The sequence below is a fragment of the Clupea harengus genome, chromosome 23, assembly GCF_900700415.2.
Source record: "Clupea harengus chromosome 23, Ch_v2.0.2, whole genome shotgun sequence".
Lineage (NCBI taxonomy): Eukaryota > Metazoa > Chordata > Actinopteri > Clupeiformes > Clupeidae > Clupea > Clupea harengus.
Genome location: NC_045174.1, coordinates 5,091,031 through 5,108,806, shown reverse-complemented (window position 1 = coordinate 5,108,806; position 17,776 = coordinate 5,091,031). Strand labels below are relative to the sequence as shown.

Genomic DNA, 17,776 nt, shown 5'->3' with positions numbered 1-17,776 from the left:
TCTGTGGAAATTCAGTGTGATTACACCATATTCCCCTGAATGGAGGCATCTTTCAAAACTATTTCATCATATGCTGAATTATGCTCGTATGCATTCTTCAATACATCAATAAGGTACACTACGCTTGCTTTGCCAAAATGAATGCACCCCATTCACAGACCTAGAACAGCATTTTTTGGATTTATAAACTTATGGTTCATTTAAATAAAAAAAATAAAACACAAGTTAAATTATTGCTGGTATAGTATCTCTTTCATGTGATGACAAAACTTGAGTTTTGTTTTTGGCTCAGTGGATGAGTGGGGTTTTGACATCCCTCACTGTCTCCTTTACTCCCTCTCTCTCTCTCTCTCTCTCTATCTCTATCTCTCTCTCTATCTCTCTCCCCTCCCTCTCTCCCCTCCCTCACTCACTCTCCCCTCTCTCCCTCTCCCTCTCCCTCTCTCTCTCTCTCTATCTCACTCCTCCACCACCCCTCTCCTACTTCTCCTTAAAACATACAAACTGAAAAAACCCTGTTCCTGTGTACAAGGATCTCCCAGTGTAGGTTAACATGCCAAAGGCAAAATGAGACAGCTATAATGGGAACTCAAGCAAACAAACGAGATGGAAGCCAAAACAGGCCTGTGACTGAAGGTTCAAAAGGCTCTCTGAGATACCTTCACCGCAAATAAGTGGTTTAAGAACAGGTTCTACTTATGCAAACACTGCTGACCAAGTTATAATTACCCTTATCCGCAAATGTACATCAAATAAATCTGTGTGGTTTTTCCCCTGCTTCTGCTGGCCTCCTTTATCAAAATGTAGTCGCTGGACGCGCAGTCTATTTTTTCCCTCTCGCCATTTTTTGGGCCATAAGAGGCTAGCTTTGACCGGACATGTTCATTTGAAGGAGAAAGAGGTTTTCTCTCTCTTTCTCTCTCTCCTTCTTCTTCTGCTTTTCGAGCGTGCTCTCTCACTAACACAGAGGTTGCTGACTCGCTCATAAATAACTCAAAGATGTTCACACCTGTGTACTTGAACGTGCACAGCACTGGTGCTTGTTTCCTGGTCTGAGATGTATTTCCTGCATGCGCGCTCATTAATCAGACCCACTCTCAGCGTGGCTGGAATCAATGCAGCCTCTGCAGCAGGCCCAGGCAGGGCACAGCCATTACTGAATGTTGGGCCTTTTCAAATAAAACTAAAAAATAACAACAACAATAATAAACACATATAAAACAAAAAAAGGCTTTTAAAAAGGAATCACTTGGTATGACAAAGCCTGACAAAACGCTTACGCAGGTGTAAAGACAGCATCTCCACAGCTTTGCTTTCATGGCTTTATGGAGGAGGGAGGGCTGGAATTAACACTTAACTCTCTTTTAATTACTCTATGCAGATGCCGTGAAAACATGCCATTCAGGCAAGTTAATAAACAGAGCCTCTTTTGCAGGTTATCCAAATGCTACCTCGGTGAGACAGCCTCTCTGTTTTCCTGCTGATATGTAATTAAAATGATTTCAAAAATCCTGCTTGACAGTCGGGGACTTAGCCAAAATGTAAATGACATTAAGGGAGACAATGAATTGAATTTTGTTTAATGTCCCTTTTTGCAGATCCTCATTTACATAGCATTTCCAACAAAAGCGCTGACCTTATAAATGCTGGCATTTGTACAGCTTTTCTCTGAGTTGGGTTTAATCAGGCCTCTGTCAAGCCATAAGGGAGAGAAGGGGCTTTAACTTGTCTGCTTGGTCATGGAGAAGCAACAAAAATGACCCCCAGCCGCCCACCTTCAAAAATAAATAAATAAAACTGCTTGAGCAACGGTCAAATTTTGACTGACTGCTTTCCATTTTTTTTCTTCTACTGATAGAAAACCTGGAGTGGAATACCTATGAAAAGTACTCAACATGGCTGTTGGCAAGGTCTGCTAATAATCAGGCATAATCCTCTGGAAGTGTCCTCTAATAAGAAATATAATGAATGTTAAGCAAAAACAGCATCAGGGTCCAAATTACATGATATTACTTGAACAGGTGCAGGGGAGCGCTTTAAATGAGCTATATGAATAAAATGTCCCCACGCACAACTGGGTGGACTGACAAAAAAGTCAATCACATGAATAATTCAGGCAGTGGGCTGTCTACAAAGGTCAGCCTATCTTGACCTTTGTGACAGGAAGTGAAAGAGGGTACCGCCAGCTAGGAAAACCCCAATCAGTCTTCAGACACTCCACCATTATTAGTTCCAAAAGCAGAGGCTACAGTTGTAAATGAACCTACAGTCTGGATCTGACATAGCAAATATAGCATGTTCCCCAGGCTGTCTATACAAGGCTGATATGGTAGTGAATGTATCCGTATATTGACTTTATCTCCTCTCTCTAAACAGATAAATATTAATAATCTATTGTAGCATGGGGTAATGTTTGAAATATTTAAAGATCTACTGGGGTTGAAATTCTGTAACAGCTGTTAAATCTGACCAACTTTTTTTTCTTTCTTTTTTCAAAAACCTAAAGCTGTAACAAAGTCCAAGAGAAAATGGGATAAACAGATGTCTGGCTTGACTACAGGAAAATAGGACACATTTGGAATGATAAGTCTCCTAAACTCCATTGAAAATGCCAGATCTGTGAGGTTGCCAGTTACTGTCCAACATGATGCCAACTAGCAGTATGACTGCCCCATGTGCCATCTGGGAAAATGTTGCTGAGAACGTTATCGATAATGGATCACGAGTCTAGTCAGCATGCTCTAGCACTGCAAAACTATCCCTCTCTCTCTCACACACACACACACACACACACTCTCAGACTCCTTTCCTCTCTTTCCCTCCCACTCTCTCTCTCTCCCTCTATAGAGGATCGCAGTAAAATGTTTTGATTGTAACGTAATCGGACCTCCCTTGTCTGCCTCAACAATCAGCCCTTTCAGCCTACAGCCTCAGTCAGCCCATGGATATGCAAGCCCTTGCCCCGAAGAGAACAAGCAAACATGGATGCACTATGATTTCCATAACATCAAATCTGACACATGCCAAGACTAACTTGGAGATCATATAGAGGCATACCTAACGATGCACATGCCACACAAAACAGAGCCGCCTAATGGAATACCAGAGCAACACTGGAGAGCCGTACAAGTGTGTTTTCCCCCTCCTGCTTTGGAGGTTCTGACCCGCGCCCACATGCATCTACACTACAGACATTTAAGGCTTGTGCAGCAACAGTCACTGCCTGAATGTTCTGGGTGCAATGGGACAAAATCATCTGCTCATAGTTGTGATATGCAGACAATGGAAGAGCCTAATGAGGAACATCTGCTTTTGTGATTCCACAGAAAAGATCGCTCCTCTATGAAAACGATACTCCGCTCCCATTCAACCACATCACAATGAAAATGTGAGCTTTTTTATCCACTGTTTGAACTTACGACAATATCCCTCCTTTTGCTTCCCTTTCTCCCGTCCATGGGATCCAATCCTCCTCTCCACTGTACTCCTTTTCCTATTTTACTTATATTACACTCATTGTTCAGCAGATTGAACCACAAAGCCTGGAGACACTCGATACGTCAACTCTATTTAGCAACAATACAAAGAGAGGCAATTTGAAGGAAGAGCATATGTGTTAAATATCAATGACGCCCTGTTGTTAAGTGTTCACCTAATATTACTTTGAAGGCAATATACTGTATCACTGGCTCTCTCTAACTCTAAAGCGACTTCATGTAGCTGAGACTTCCCAGGCACCAGGGGGAGGAAGTGATGCATGTTTTATCTTCTGTGTGTCGTACCAAAACAAACCCCCTTTACTCCCCTATTACAGGGGACAGAGTGGAGGCAAGCAGCACATAAATCTAACCCCTGCCATCCTACTTATTGCCATTCACACACACACACACACACACAATAAGGGCCACTTGTAAATCTGTTTGGCGCTTCTGAATATACTTCCCATACATCTAACCATGCAAGCTAATGCTTTAATGCACTCTGTTTAAAAAGTACTTAAAGGGTAAGATGTTGAAATTACACAGCAGCGACTTCCTGTTCTGTAGACGACTGAGAAAGGAAATTGCAAATATTATTTGTGTTTCCTCTCAGCCATGACAGTAATGAGACACCAAAGGAAACGTAGACATCATAACCCCAGAATGTGCAACAATGTCAAATACACGCTGCCCCGAAAAGCATACGACGCTTTCCATAAAATCAGCCCTCCAGAATGTGAGACCTATTTTCCGACGGTGGACTCAGTCCATGACTGACGGCAGCAACTGGTGAGTCCTATTTGATTACTAATAAGAGAGATGTTCTCTCTGTCAGATACCAAACATTCTCCACTAAGCAAACAGCTATTTCAGCTAGTCAAACATTAGCATTGCTATCCACTGGTGGTGCATATTTTTCCTGGGCTTAATTCGTCATCTTTCTCCCCCCTGCTTTAATTTCTGCCTGTAGACAGCACAGCTCACCCTCAGAGAGAAACTTTTTTTTGCAACAGTGAGGTCTGTCAAATACCCGAGCTGCCTTCCCCTGCCAGTTCACAAGGGCTCCTCTCGCGCTTACGGTGCTGGCATCAGACACGGAGGGTTCATGGTCATTTACAGCATGTGGGAGAAACGTGGACTCTGGATTTATGGAGCAAGGTGGACTTGTTCTACCTCACTAGCACTTAAGAGCCTGAACCTAAAATACTGTCTTGTCACTCTGGCTCATGTCAGAGTGAATGTGGTTATTAAGTGATGATTAAATTCAAATCTTTTTATTATTATTATTTTCACTATTGTGATTCTTGTCTATTATCCTGGTAACAATTACAATGTTTAAATTTGAGTTGAAATCGCAACAGGAAAATTAAAAAAAAAAGCAATATGCATTGATTAAACAGTATGAAAAATAAATTACCTAAAACATCAGTTGCAGTCACTGCAGCCACCACAGCAATCCATTCTATATAAGCTTCACCTAATATTCTCATCACATAGCCAACAACTACAGACACCAAATACCAATCTATATGTACACACTTTAAAACACAACAGTAATGTAAAGTGCCTTTTTAGACAAGACTACACTATCATGTGAGTCGAATGCTCATCTTGGGAGGCCAAGAAGCATTTCCAGTGCTAACTCGCAAAATAATGGCAATCAGATGGAGGGAAACAGAATAAAAACACTTGTTAACAAATGAGGATGAAGACGATCCGCCTCTGAATTGAAAGCCAACAGCTCACTAGGTATAAACTGCTCCTCACAGCACGAGGAGAGGCCGACGAAACTGCTTCCCCTGACAACTCGCGAGCAATTACTGAATCCCCACAGAGACGACCAGGTTTCCAAGTCAACCCACCTGTGCATCACAACGCCGCACAACAACAAACAGCACCGAGCAGACGAGTGCTCAACCTGGCACAGACTTGGGAGGACGACAAGCACATATCTTGAGGACATGAAAGGAAAGACATGGTGGACAAAATAAAAAAAAATGATGCCTTACCTGTCAATGATGACCGGGTCTGAAGGGGTCTCATTCCTGTTCCCACAACTTTTCTTGTCACAACACCGGCTTTGGTTGGAGAGGGAGAAAATAATGTGTCAATCAAAAACATGTTCAAGTCAAGCCTTTTAACATCTACTCTACTGTTGGTTGGCAGTGTATTTTACATTGCCCCCCCACCCCCCAAATCATTCATGAAGCTAGTTGATGATCATGGCCATGTTTGCCGCTGTTGATTGGTGTGGTTCTCTGAGAATCGCGCCGAGTAAACATCTAGCAATGCGCTGCTGCTAAAAGATGGAAAACAACATGTTGTGGTGTTTGCCTTAGCAGTGAACTGAGAAGAGGCGATGCCAGGAGGCAGGGGAATAACTTTTCACAGCTTCAGCTTTTGTTTACCTCTAATTGTCAAGCTGTTATTTCTGGAGAGGATGCAAGATGCCACCTTCAACCACTATTTCTGTGGGGCATTTATTAATTACAAGCTCAAAAGCCTGCATCAATCTCACACAAAGTGGTGACAATGCTTACATTTTGCAGAAACATACCAGTGGTTCCATAATGGAAGGTTTAATTAATGCTAAAATTACACAAAAAATGTTATGCTACTTGTATTTGTTAAAGGCATACTTGTATAATGGTTACATGTCCAAATTTGCTAAATTAACACCATATGGTATGGAGAGTATGTAAAGCTCTCCAAAGCTGACAGCTAAAGTGATTAAAGAAATATAGTCCTCCACTTATGGCTCCCTTTCACATCTGTGCCTTTTCTACATAAATAACACTGAGTTTGACTATATTGCAATAAAGAAAGATGACGGAAAGAGCGACTCTTTGTCCCCTTGAGTGAGGCGCTTGTTACAGACCGGATTAATAAACGACCCAAATGTTTTTCATGTTCTACATTACAATATTCTGTCCATAGTTCACACGTGCTGACTTAAAACACCGTGTCAAATGGTGTCCGGTTTAATAAATAGCTGCTGTAGCTCAGGTACTTTCATAACAATGAAGAACCACGCCGAGAGGTTAGCCTAGTGCGCATCAACCCTCAGCGCTCAGAGTTGAGTGGCTAACCAAACTGTTTCCGTTTTTAGCTATTGCAGAAGTGTGCATGTCTATGCATTAACATGCTCCCGTGTTCGTGTGTCCAGTCGAAAGCATTCTGGAGACCAATGTTGTCAATGACCTGTTTTCATTTTGTTCAGCCTCACAATAATACTGATAGACTATCACTATCGTAACAAGTATACTGTAGGCCCAGTCAACAGAAAGACAGTAACTGTCGAGAACAATACCCTACAAACAAAATAACCCATCGCCTCTCGTCATGGCCTTCATGATCTATTCATTGCGGGACAACGCGACTGACCAACCCACTGACCACGGTAGGGCGCATGATAAAAAGTGTTGATAGCCCATACGTACGGCACAAAGATAACTAAATGTAAACATTGAACATTTCATTTATACAGTCATAAACCAGCGAGCAGTGGTGGTAAATTAACGTATGACATGCGTCAAGAATGTTTCTTACCTGCACATGATTTCATGGGTAAGAAGGACACGGCACATTTCTGGGTTTTTGTCTTGGCCTTCATAAATAATAGCCTTGAAACAAAAAAGACAGATATATTTCAGACTCTGGTTGGTTATGTTTCCCATGTAAAGAGTTGCACGTGGCGCTAATAGAGACTGGAAGACCTATTTTGTAAAATGCAAAAGCGTCCAGAAAACAAATCCATGCATCAGTAGATGAAAAAAAATATGTTTTCCAATTAAGTATAATTGACGACTTCGTTATTTTCAGAAATGAGTTTGACACACTTAAGAGCAAAGACATCATGATGGAATTAATAAATGAAAATATATTATTTGGTACATATAGTCTACTGTTATAGTCCGTTCAACAACCATGCTTATTTATTTGCATATGTAAATAAGATGCGGACCATTTTAAAATCACTGTCTAGAAATATTGTTATTGACACTCTCCACATGAAAGTAACACCATAAAAACAATAATGTCATATTCTCGGACTTTAAGACCTTTAAGATTTTTATCTTATAGCGCTTGTGGAAATCACACACATAATGCTTTTCAGATGCAGATGGGCACGGTAAATAATACCCATAACCGTATACATCAACGTGGTTATAATCTGTAGATATTTGAGGGGAAAGTGCTAATGGGCAATCTGTTGTTTATTTTGAGCGCTAACAATGATTTTTCTTTGGATAAAAAGCGGTGTCGGGGGTATGGTTGAGTAATTTTTGAGCATTGGCTTTAACAGATGGCGTAAAGCTGTAGGTGCGCTCGCCTTCAGTTCTTTTTTGCTCCGTCTCCCTCTCCCTCCCTCCCTGTGTCTATGATGTACTGTGGCAGAGCACACTCCAACGCGCCCGCCTGTGACTGCCGCACGGACTCAGCTCCAGTACAAAAGCAAAGCCGCAGCGGAAGAAAAAATACCAGTTCATTAACGGGAAGCTATTGCAGTTGCTCTGGTCGTCAGTAGAAGAACAAACACAAAGCGAGAAAAATAGACTAATATAAATAAGAGATACCCGCGTGAAGAGATAGAGGCTATAACTAGGCATCACTATCAAGACAGCACTTCGATTTACTGCTAAAAGAGTCACTTATGATACAGTCAAATAAAGAATGTTAAGGCCTAATTCTCTTGCGTTTGATGAAATATTTAGTTGATATTTATCTGATTTTATTTGTAGTTTACTTGAGTTGTATTGTATGTATATCTACATGTGTTACTTGGCCAACACGATATTTATGTAGATTGCTGTGATTTATTTTCCTCCCGTCTCCTTAAGATACGGAAATCCATAAACTGACTGTTCAGCGCCATTGACTCTTTGATCATATACAGACCGCATCACCGAGACCTGAGATTAAACGTTCATTTTTCAGTTGTATTAGAGCTGCCAAGACACGGAAAGACACAAGATAATATCACATACATCCGTATTTAAAGGAGACTCTTCTAACAGGAAGAGTTCACTATAAACCCTGCGATTCAGCCAATAGCGATTTTAGGCAGACAAAAACAGCTCTTGTATATAGAGGAAACAAGGAATGTTGGATAGCCTACACTTTAAGACAGACAATTAAAAAGTTGTAAATGTAAAACATATTATGTCTGGGGTTTTGTAAATACTCCATCAATTAAAATTGTAGTTTCTTTCCTGCTGAAGTCCCAAGTTTAAGTTGCTGAAAAGCGTGACGATAATGATTCAGGACTAAAATGAATTAATGGGGCGAAACAAGGCGCGCACATTTATGATGAAACACAGTGCCTATTTTTGAACTAAGCATCACTCAACCCCTCAAACCAACGGCCAATAAAAGTGTCTTTAAAATCAAATTAACAGTAATAACATATTACAGTATCTCATGTTGACCGTATGATCTGAGATATGACATAGCTGTTGCAGAAATTCAAAATGCCCTATGAGAGAAATGCAAAAAAAAAAAACCCACTATCATTCACATCACCCAAATTACAGGAACGTGTCCAGTATTAAATGCTACAGAAACAGACGGATTCGGGAGACCCCTGGAGCTTAGAACTTGAATAATGGGGAAGGGGTAGTGGTTTTTTTTGTTTTGGTTTTTGTCCGGCGAGAGGTGCACATTTGATGCTAGTCTACATTATGCGGCGAAAAAATTGTACATGTAAAGGCTAAAGGTTCGCGATTTCCAATTAGACAGCCCTCAATTTAAAAAGAAAACACAATTAAATTACTATATTTATTCACCATATAACAGAACACATCTGTTCCAGCATTGTAGTATATACAACATTTCCTATGGCTTTGTATTTGAATTTATTAAACATTCTACATTACGAATTATTAATTTGAGAGAGTGTCAAAACAGGACAGCGCGCAATTCCCTGACAATCATGCAATAGCAAAAGTATAATATAAGTGACTTACCTGTTTTGTCATGGAATCAATTAATCGTATGAAAAGGTCCTGCTCTGTTCTGACGCCTGTAAAAGAAGTCGCATGTTGCTTTAATTACCTGATAATCATTAAACAATATATGTACCACGCTAAATTTCACATGGTATTCTTTTCTACAGGGGTTAGGTTGAACAAATAATAATGATAATGCAACAGAAATATGAATATACTATAACAGCCTCATGAAAAGAAAAACTTTACCAAGAACAACTATAATAAATATCTGCAGAGTCTCATTGTTTGATAGCTACTAACTAAATAGGCCTAAGCATGAATAGGCTAAAAGCAAAAGTAAAATTCATCGGCTATAAAAAATACAAGGGCAATAGGCTAGTAATGATGTCAAAGTCAGTTCAGTCTTTCCCGTTCTTTTTTTGATTTTTTTTGCACTGGGTGGTAATTCAGAGAATCTGTTTAGATAATTGTCACTTACCGTTGCTGTACAATAACTGCAGTTTGTAATGTATCCCATTGTTAGTTTTTTCATTGTTTGGCTCCTGAAAATAAGCAACGTCTCAATCAGAGGTTGTGATCTTATTTTTCACTGTTACTACACAAGGACATGCGCGTTTACTTTATTCTGCAATAAATGTCTTAGATGCATGCCTGGCTACATGTTATTCCAGTACCAGATGACTTGAAGTGTTTATTAATGTCTGAGTAAGAAAAGATCTAAATGTAATCTGATTTAAGTAAATAAGTCTATATATGTAAAAGGTATGATGCTAAAAAATTGGGAAAGTGTTGTGTGGTAAATGGACATCTGTAAGGAACCCCTATCAACAGTAAGTACACGTGTGTTCTCCACGACCTAGTTTTACAATATGAAGTGCATAAGTTTAAGTGAAATTAACACGATACACGCTTACTTTATCCTTCTCCACAAAGTCCACATAAGCGGTCCTTTCGATTTCAACTGGCTGTCCCTGTCTATCATACAAAGCCAGGACGAAGTGGAAAAAATTGGATTTTCTGAGGTTGGATGGCGGTTGCTTTTCATAATGTGCCCGAGCCAAACCCACACCGCTGCGGGGAAAAAACAAGAAACCATCTCGGTTAAATAGGGAGATACACTTGAGATAGATGCAGCTAATGAAAACATTGGAGATGGCGAAAGCACGTTTTAGAGACAGGAGATTTCTTGATTTGTCACTTTAACAGTAATATGATGTAATGAACGGAGGGAAAGGGGCTGAAGAGGTGCACTGGGAGATTGTAATTGATACATGGCATTGTGGGGATTTAGGGTCGATCTGAGAAATGCATTAAAAATCGGATGTTTTGGCAAACGTACCTTTGGGCGGCAGTTTGAGCATCCACTACCCCAGCTGTGTGCATCCACGATCGGACCGAATTCATCCCACTGCCCAGCGGTTCCTCTTTCATAGTCGTCCCTCCTCTTGGTATATTTTCCTGAATTCCAAACATTAAAACAGTTTTCGTACAAACCAGCTCCAGCCAAAGAGGTGAAAATAGAAACGCGTTTCTTGCGTATGTTCTCCGAGAGTCTCGAAGACACGAGGAAGAGTTCCTTCTTGATTTGTAGCGAGAAAACCCAGTTCGCAAGTCTTGTTTCCGTCTTCAACCCGTCCTGCGTTGGCACGACATGAAGAATTTACAGAGTAGGAAACTGAAGCCTGGACCGTGATCCTTTCGCCGAAGAAGTCGCTCAAATATCAGGATATTGTTAGTGAATCTTTTCAATTCACTAAAACATTTCTTGTAACTTTGTGATGTGTTGATGCTCTCAGGCTAGTGTCATCCAACAACAGCATAAAAAAAGCTTCAGGACACTGCTGAATCGACCACTTCTGGCAAGGCGCTCCAGCTCCAAAAGACAAATAAACGAAAAAATGATTACCATGGAGGTGTTCCCGGACACAGGAGAGGTTGATGAGGGGCCTTTAGCGTCTTGCAGAATGGATGGAAGCATACAAAACTCAGCCCTCTATCCCCTAGGAATGGAACCTTTCCCGGGAGCCAAAACTCTAAGCCCACGGGATCCGCACTGTCAGAATGTGACGCGCACTGGGCGTGGCTTTGCCCAAATATGGAAGGCTGACAATTCCTGTCGCTGACGGTGCTTGAATCTGTGAGTGCGCTACATACTACTACTATTCCTGCAACCTGAGAACTAGATCGCCACTTTTCCTTTCATTGTAGACAGGGTTCTCCTTTGGAATGAACATTTTATTAAGTTGTAGGCTATTGGCTCACAATAGTCCCTCTTCAAAATGACCAGGCAATTGCAAGATGTTGCTAAATGTTGTTAGAATGCAATTAATGATTTAGTGAAGGTACGTTATGCTATGTTACTCTTGTTATTGCTGCATGCGTAAGAACCGGAGAACAGCCAGGGAAAAAGTATGAGAGCAAAGTTGCACTAGTCATTCGGCTGATAACGGTGTTGACTATGATCCGGTATTCACTGAGAAGATGCGTTGAGCGTGCTTTGATTTAGGAATCACAACAAAAACATTAAACTACTGCCCATGTCAGATGCTCAACGAGTATGGTATGCAAATGACAGTCACGGTTCGGAAGACACTTATTAGACACTGATGTGAAACAGTGTTTTGACCACTGACAACCAATGGATTTATAATATACAGCAACACGTAGCAGTGTATATGGCTCAGACTAAAAAACACGTCCAAATCATTTTCATTGACTGATATTTATTATCACGACACATGACATGAAAATTCATCTGTGAGGTACACGTTGTGAGCTGAGAGGAATATATGCAACTCAATATCCATGCCTCAATGCGAGCTATCTAATTCCCTTTTAAACCCAAACTATGGTGTCTTGACAAAGGCGATTCCATGCACTGATTGTCTGATACATTATTTTTCCACTATAGGCGGTAATTCTCGTTAATTTTGGTACACTTCCTGCACAGCAGTGGGAGCAAAGTTACCTAGGGGATACGGTGTCCAACCTCCCCGTCTGTGGAGCGGACCGTGGATGTCTTTTATTATAATACATACAATATTTTGTATGGAATAACAGCTACCGTTTTGATGCGCAGTCTTGTAAGGGTTGCAAGGCAGAAGAGTCATATTGCCAGTTGTCAGGGTGTGTATGTTCATATTTTAATTAATCGGCAAAAATCGAAGTCCGATTTGGGTTATCAAGGGACTCGCAGCCCTGTGCACTAAAGGGGTGGGATGGGGGACGTAGAAAGGAAGAGAGATGTGTTTTAGAGAGCAATCTATTTTGCTGGTGTTGGGGGTTAATGACTATTGCCAAAGATAAGTGAATTATCAAAGCTGTTGCTCTTGCCTCGTCTCAAAATCCATTACATTGCCTGGTCGTCTAATTAAGTACGTAAGTATAATAAAATTATATTTTATGATTATTTTAGTAAATAAGATTACATGTTCAAAAAAGATTAGTAAGATTTAATGACTAAAAATACAATATATTTTGAAGTTTTATTTTTGACGTTACGCACGTGTAAACTACTAATGGACGCATGTTGAAGGGTGTGTGTATTATGCTGCCGACTATCTTTTCTTCAGATGACATGCTCTGTGTATAACTGAAAGACGATAAATGGCATCCACTTAATTTGTGACAAACAAATACACGCGCTCTTTTATCATTTAAAAAACTTGAATCGTGTGAATATTTACCGTTGGCTATATTTTCAATATCCGAAAAAAAGTTATCAGTTATTTACTGTATCTGTACTACAGATTACAGATTAGGGTGATCTCGATCTGATTACCAAATTAGGGTTTTAAGACAAATCCTTTTAAAGCTGATACTGTTGACTGGAGAATGAGAGGAAAAGTTCAACAACCCCATCACGTAGGTAACGATCCTGTCCTAAAAAGGAGTTTTAAACCTTATTTGACAACAAATGCAGCTGCCCCTCTATTTTGGAAGATATTAGGCGAAAATGAATGCAAATCTGTGTTCAGAAGCCATCTGGACAGAAATAGGGGAATCAGCTGCTCTTCACAACAGGCGCTGAGCCTGAATCTATTTCAGCTCATTTTCTAGGATCATCTGGTCCTGGATCCAAAGCGTGGAAAATGCGCTCTTTAATTCACCAACTTTTACTTTTGACTCTTCTTAAAGGCTTCCGCATAGGCTAAATAAATTAGGGCCAACAAATGTAGAGAAACTTTGTCTTTCTCACAATGTCAGTATAAACCATTTTCATGTGATATATGGGTTGATGTTAGAGGAGAGGCTGTCATATGCTGACTACATTGCACACTGTGCATAGACACAGATGTGGTCGCACCAGAAGAGCAATACAAGTGTTAGCTTATTTGAACATAAATTATTATATTTATAATACACATATATATGTATAATGTTTAAAATAGCAAGATAATATTAACAACATCACATCATCAAGAACAACAACAAAAACAACATCAACAATAGTAATAATAATAATAACAATAATAATAATAATAACAATAACAACAATAAAAACAATAAATTGTGTATCTATGTATTTCAAATTGCTCAATCTTTCAGTAGAAATGTAAATGTTATGTCCTTAATGTTAGATCTTATTTTGAGAAGTGTGCTTATAGTAGACGCTGGACAAAAGGAAAGTTAGTCATGCAGAAGGTGTGTGGCTTTGAATAAGATTTGCTTGGTGTTGCCAAGACCTCCCGAAGAAACGACCCTCCTCCTTATTGTGTGTGAAGTGTTCCTTTTGTGTGAATTTACGGGGTGAGGCTTCAATGATCCCCCACAAATTTGCATTTAAATAGCGACATCAACCGATTCGCGTGCCACACACCAGTGGGTTTCCCAGATGTCAAGGCAAAGTCAGTCAGATGGCCATTGCCCAGCTGTCCTCTGCACATCATACCAGCGCATAGAGCAAGCTTAAATATACACCGATTTCCTATGTGCAGCTCTTGTCGGCCAAAGCGGCAAGTCTGTAATGTTAGATGCGAGCCCAAGACGCGACCGCTGCTTACACATAGGAAGAGATGAGAAGCGCGTTGAGCCAACGTGCTACAGTGATGGGAGCTCCAACAGTACGATAACAGCAGAATCGTTGTAACGTTGATGGCGGAAAGTCTATTCCACACAGCTGGAAGAAAGTTTTACAGTTCCTTGGAAATTGAACTGATTGAAAAGTGTCATGCTGTCGCATTAAATAGACATTAATTCATAGCAAGATGCATCCTCATCTGTGACCAAGAGTCACATTCAACACTGGTTAGTCCCATCAGTCGATAGAGGACTTAATTCCAATACAATTTTAAACTGTTGGCCATGTGCAGGTCAACAACGCTGAGTTTTCGCTTTTGATAATACTGGACACATTTAGTAAATTCTGTGGCTTTGTGCGTGTCCAGACGTGGACTGCTGTTTGCTGAACATCAAATATTTGAAACATTTAGCGTCAACATAAACATCTAAGCATTAATTTGTCACGTCAAACTATTTATCGAGATACCTTGGTTTCTAATTAAATAAATATTTTTAGATTACGTCTTTTTCTGTGACCTTCTCCTAAAGCCACTGGTTTATAAATACTGGAACTTGTCATTAGGATATTTGCTAGGCGTAGTGTAGTGAGTGTGTTTCTGTTTCTGTGAGCGTGCGTGTGTGTGAATGTGTTTGTGTTTGTGTGTGTGTGTGTGTGTGTTGGGGGGCCCACCACAATGAACATCATCAGATATCAAAACTCACATTGCACACTTGCGCCAAGCGAATGGGACAGTGAAGTTATTCCACGACAGATATGGTATTTATTGCGAGAAGTATTTACTTCATGATTAACCCACTACTTCCAAAACATGGCAAATGTGAAAGTGGGCTATTATATTCTTAAACATTTTAGTGATGACAAGTAGTCTCAAAATCTAAAAAAAAAAAAACATTTTTGTAGATGACCGGTTCGGTTTTCCAATGCAATACAATGGTAATCAAGTTAGCATGATGCATTTAAACAAAGTCTTTCTTTTGAAATTATAATTCTATACACAGTTTTTAAGTTTATATTAGCCTATCCCTAATATACATACAGCTATGCAAAGGCAGGAGTTCCATGGTAAGCCTATGTCTTAATTTAAAATAATTCAAGAATGGGCAAATTCTAATATACAAACAACAAAAGAGAGAGAAAGTACGCTGTTCAAATGACTGAAAGTACATGGAAGTACAAATGACTTGGTTTCAAAGGCAGCACAAAGCCTGGTTCATTCTCAACTTACGGTCAGAACATTTTCTAACCGAAATTTGATAAAGAGCGCCTCCTTTTGGCAAAGTTGATCAATGTCCTGAATCCGAGATCTATTTACTTGTCACTTCTGAAGCATCATCATATTCAATGAAGTATCGCTACCATACTTTATTTTATTCGCTGGACTCTTCTCTTTTACGGAAACTGCTATGTAGGACTAGAGAATAGCCTATAGACTGGGTCCATAACCTAAGTGCTGGATGAAAAATAAGTGGTGTTGTCGTCATAAGCGTATTTCAGTGTAGATAAAAACCTCGTTTTATGAGTTTTTCCTCTTTCTGATCCACTCTTCACAAGATAAAAGAAAATGTCAGCTATGTAAAGCATATCTGAGAAGATTTTAAAACACTTTGTCATTTATTGTTTGCATGGCTGAGAATGACTCACTTCGTTTTATTTTTTAAGCAACACATTTACAAACTGGACCCGCAGAATGATTTGCGCTGACACATGTTGATAAGGCGACAGAGAAATAATTCATTCCAAAAAGTTTGCCACCCAGATTTTTAAAATGAAGTAAAACTAATGTAGCTTATGCTATGATGCATAACTGCGAATGAAAAAAAAAGAACTGGGGCACCTTCACTGTAGAAACAGTCTTCGATTAGGTCATTTTAGATATTGTAATTGGCTTTAATTAAACATGTATCGTTCTAATTAACTCTGAAATTTCAGCAACCTCTGGGACGCTGGTGTCAGCTTTGATATCGTCAGTCCAGATGTCCTAATACAATCCAGTCTTCAATTAAAAGTTTCAATATTCTATATCAAAACTTGAAAAGCTGAAACAGATTTCGAAATCACGTGAAATATGTGTACACTTTCCAGTGTACGCAGTTCTTAGATTCCGTCGTGTAAATATGCGTGTTTGAGTGTCATTGCGCATCCAAATGTATACAAATTGGATAATTAGATTAAAATGAAATGAAATTATTATTATTATTGTTATTATCATTGTTATTATTATTGTCATTGTCAGTGTTGTCGTTATTCAACCCTGCAGAATTATCTTGCGCCTTCCGCACTGGTCTGTGCACACATCCTGCATTTATTTTTGTTGGAGGACTGTAAAACACGTGAAAATGGTAAATTATGTCAAGGGCTCAGTTGCCATATAATTAGCATTTTCATTCTGATCCTAAAATGAGGAGGGAGAAGCTGTGCGGTTTGGGGCGCCTTCAGCGTGGCCCGAGGCAATACCGATATAAAGAAGGAGAAAAAACTGAATAAAGAAACCGAGACCTATTCTAGACAATTAACATGTAAAATATCCAGTGGAAATCGAGTCTGAAAATAAATGTAGTTGGGTCAGCTCCACCTCACGTAGCCTAAGTGATAAATGAGGTCCACAGATTAAAAAGTTTACCTCAATTAAAGGTTTGAGGTTGGCTGCAGTTGTACGTGGGCATCTTGAAGCGAAAGTGCGCGTTATGTGCAAACCGGTAATTTTTAGACTAACATTTCACAATCATGTAGGCATGATAGGTTTTATTTTTCCCGTGCTTAGAATAATAGCATCAGAGTTATGGATTCAAATGATAAGATCTGGAGCATAGCAATTGGGACAGAGAGGAAAACCAGATTCCTCTCTACAGATTCGTTGTAACCCTCAGTCACTTGCCCGTGGGTTAAGCCATTGCCGGGTTCTCTGGCGTGAAACTCCATTTTATGGTACTAGTGCCCCACCTACCGGCATCTGGAGTAAGACCTTTCTTGAAGAGAGCGATATAAGCTCTTTGAGGAAATACTGGTCAAAAACAGGCATAAGGATTTACCGCGAGGATTTACACGTGAAAAAAAAATATATTTTTAAAGCACGCATATACTAATCTCGGGTGATTTACAACGTAGGCCAGCAAACGGTGCTAGACTGGTGAAGAACCTATCTATTCATCAATATTACATTTGATTGCGAAGACCCCAAATGATTATGATTATGATGCAAAGCATTGTCGGATGGAACTTGTAGCCTTAACACGGTAATTAACCAGGCTTATTGCAAATAAACTATAACCTAAATATCTATTTAAATGCACACTAACTACTTAAGGCACTAGGTTCTTTGTCTG

At 39.7% G+C, this 17,776-nt stretch overlaps 1 protein-coding gene and 1 long non-coding RNA gene across 13 annotated transcripts in view; one reads left to right on the top strand and one right to left on the bottom strand.

Moving 5' to 3' along the window:
• ebf3a (EBF transcription factor 3a) overlaps positions 1–12,215 on the bottom strand; it is a 95,866-nt gene extending 83,651 nt beyond the window's left edge. For 3 of the 12 annotated variants that reach the window (XM_031560610.2, XM_031560606.2, XM_031560612.2), the window contains exons 1-6: positions 10,770–12,212; positions 10,345–10,501; positions 9,909–9,972; positions 9,446–9,501; positions 7,029–7,102; positions 5,489–5,557 (exon numbers count right to left, since the gene is read on the bottom strand). In XM_031560610.2, the coding sequence (XP_031416470.1) occupies positions 5,489–5,557; positions 7,029–7,102; positions 9,446–9,501; positions 9,909–9,972; positions 10,345–10,501; positions 10,770–10,903 (554 nt within the window). In that variant the 5' untranslated portion in view covers positions 10,904–12,212. Of the gene's footprint in view, positions 1–5,488; positions 5,558–7,028; positions 7,103–9,445; positions 9,502–9,908; positions 9,973–10,344; positions 10,502–10,769 lie in introns of all 12 variants that reach the window. The other 9 variants (XM_031560607.2, XM_031560608.2, XM_031560604.2 and 6 more) reach the window with 6 other exon arrangements.
• LOC116218585 lies at positions 1,832–4,759 on the top strand. The gene is made up of 2 exons (XR_004162936.1): positions 1,832–4,268; positions 4,450–4,759. It is a non-coding gene; the product is annotated as an uncharacterized LOC116218585 (long non-coding RNA).
• Positions 12,216–17,776: the final 5,561 nt, after the last annotated feature.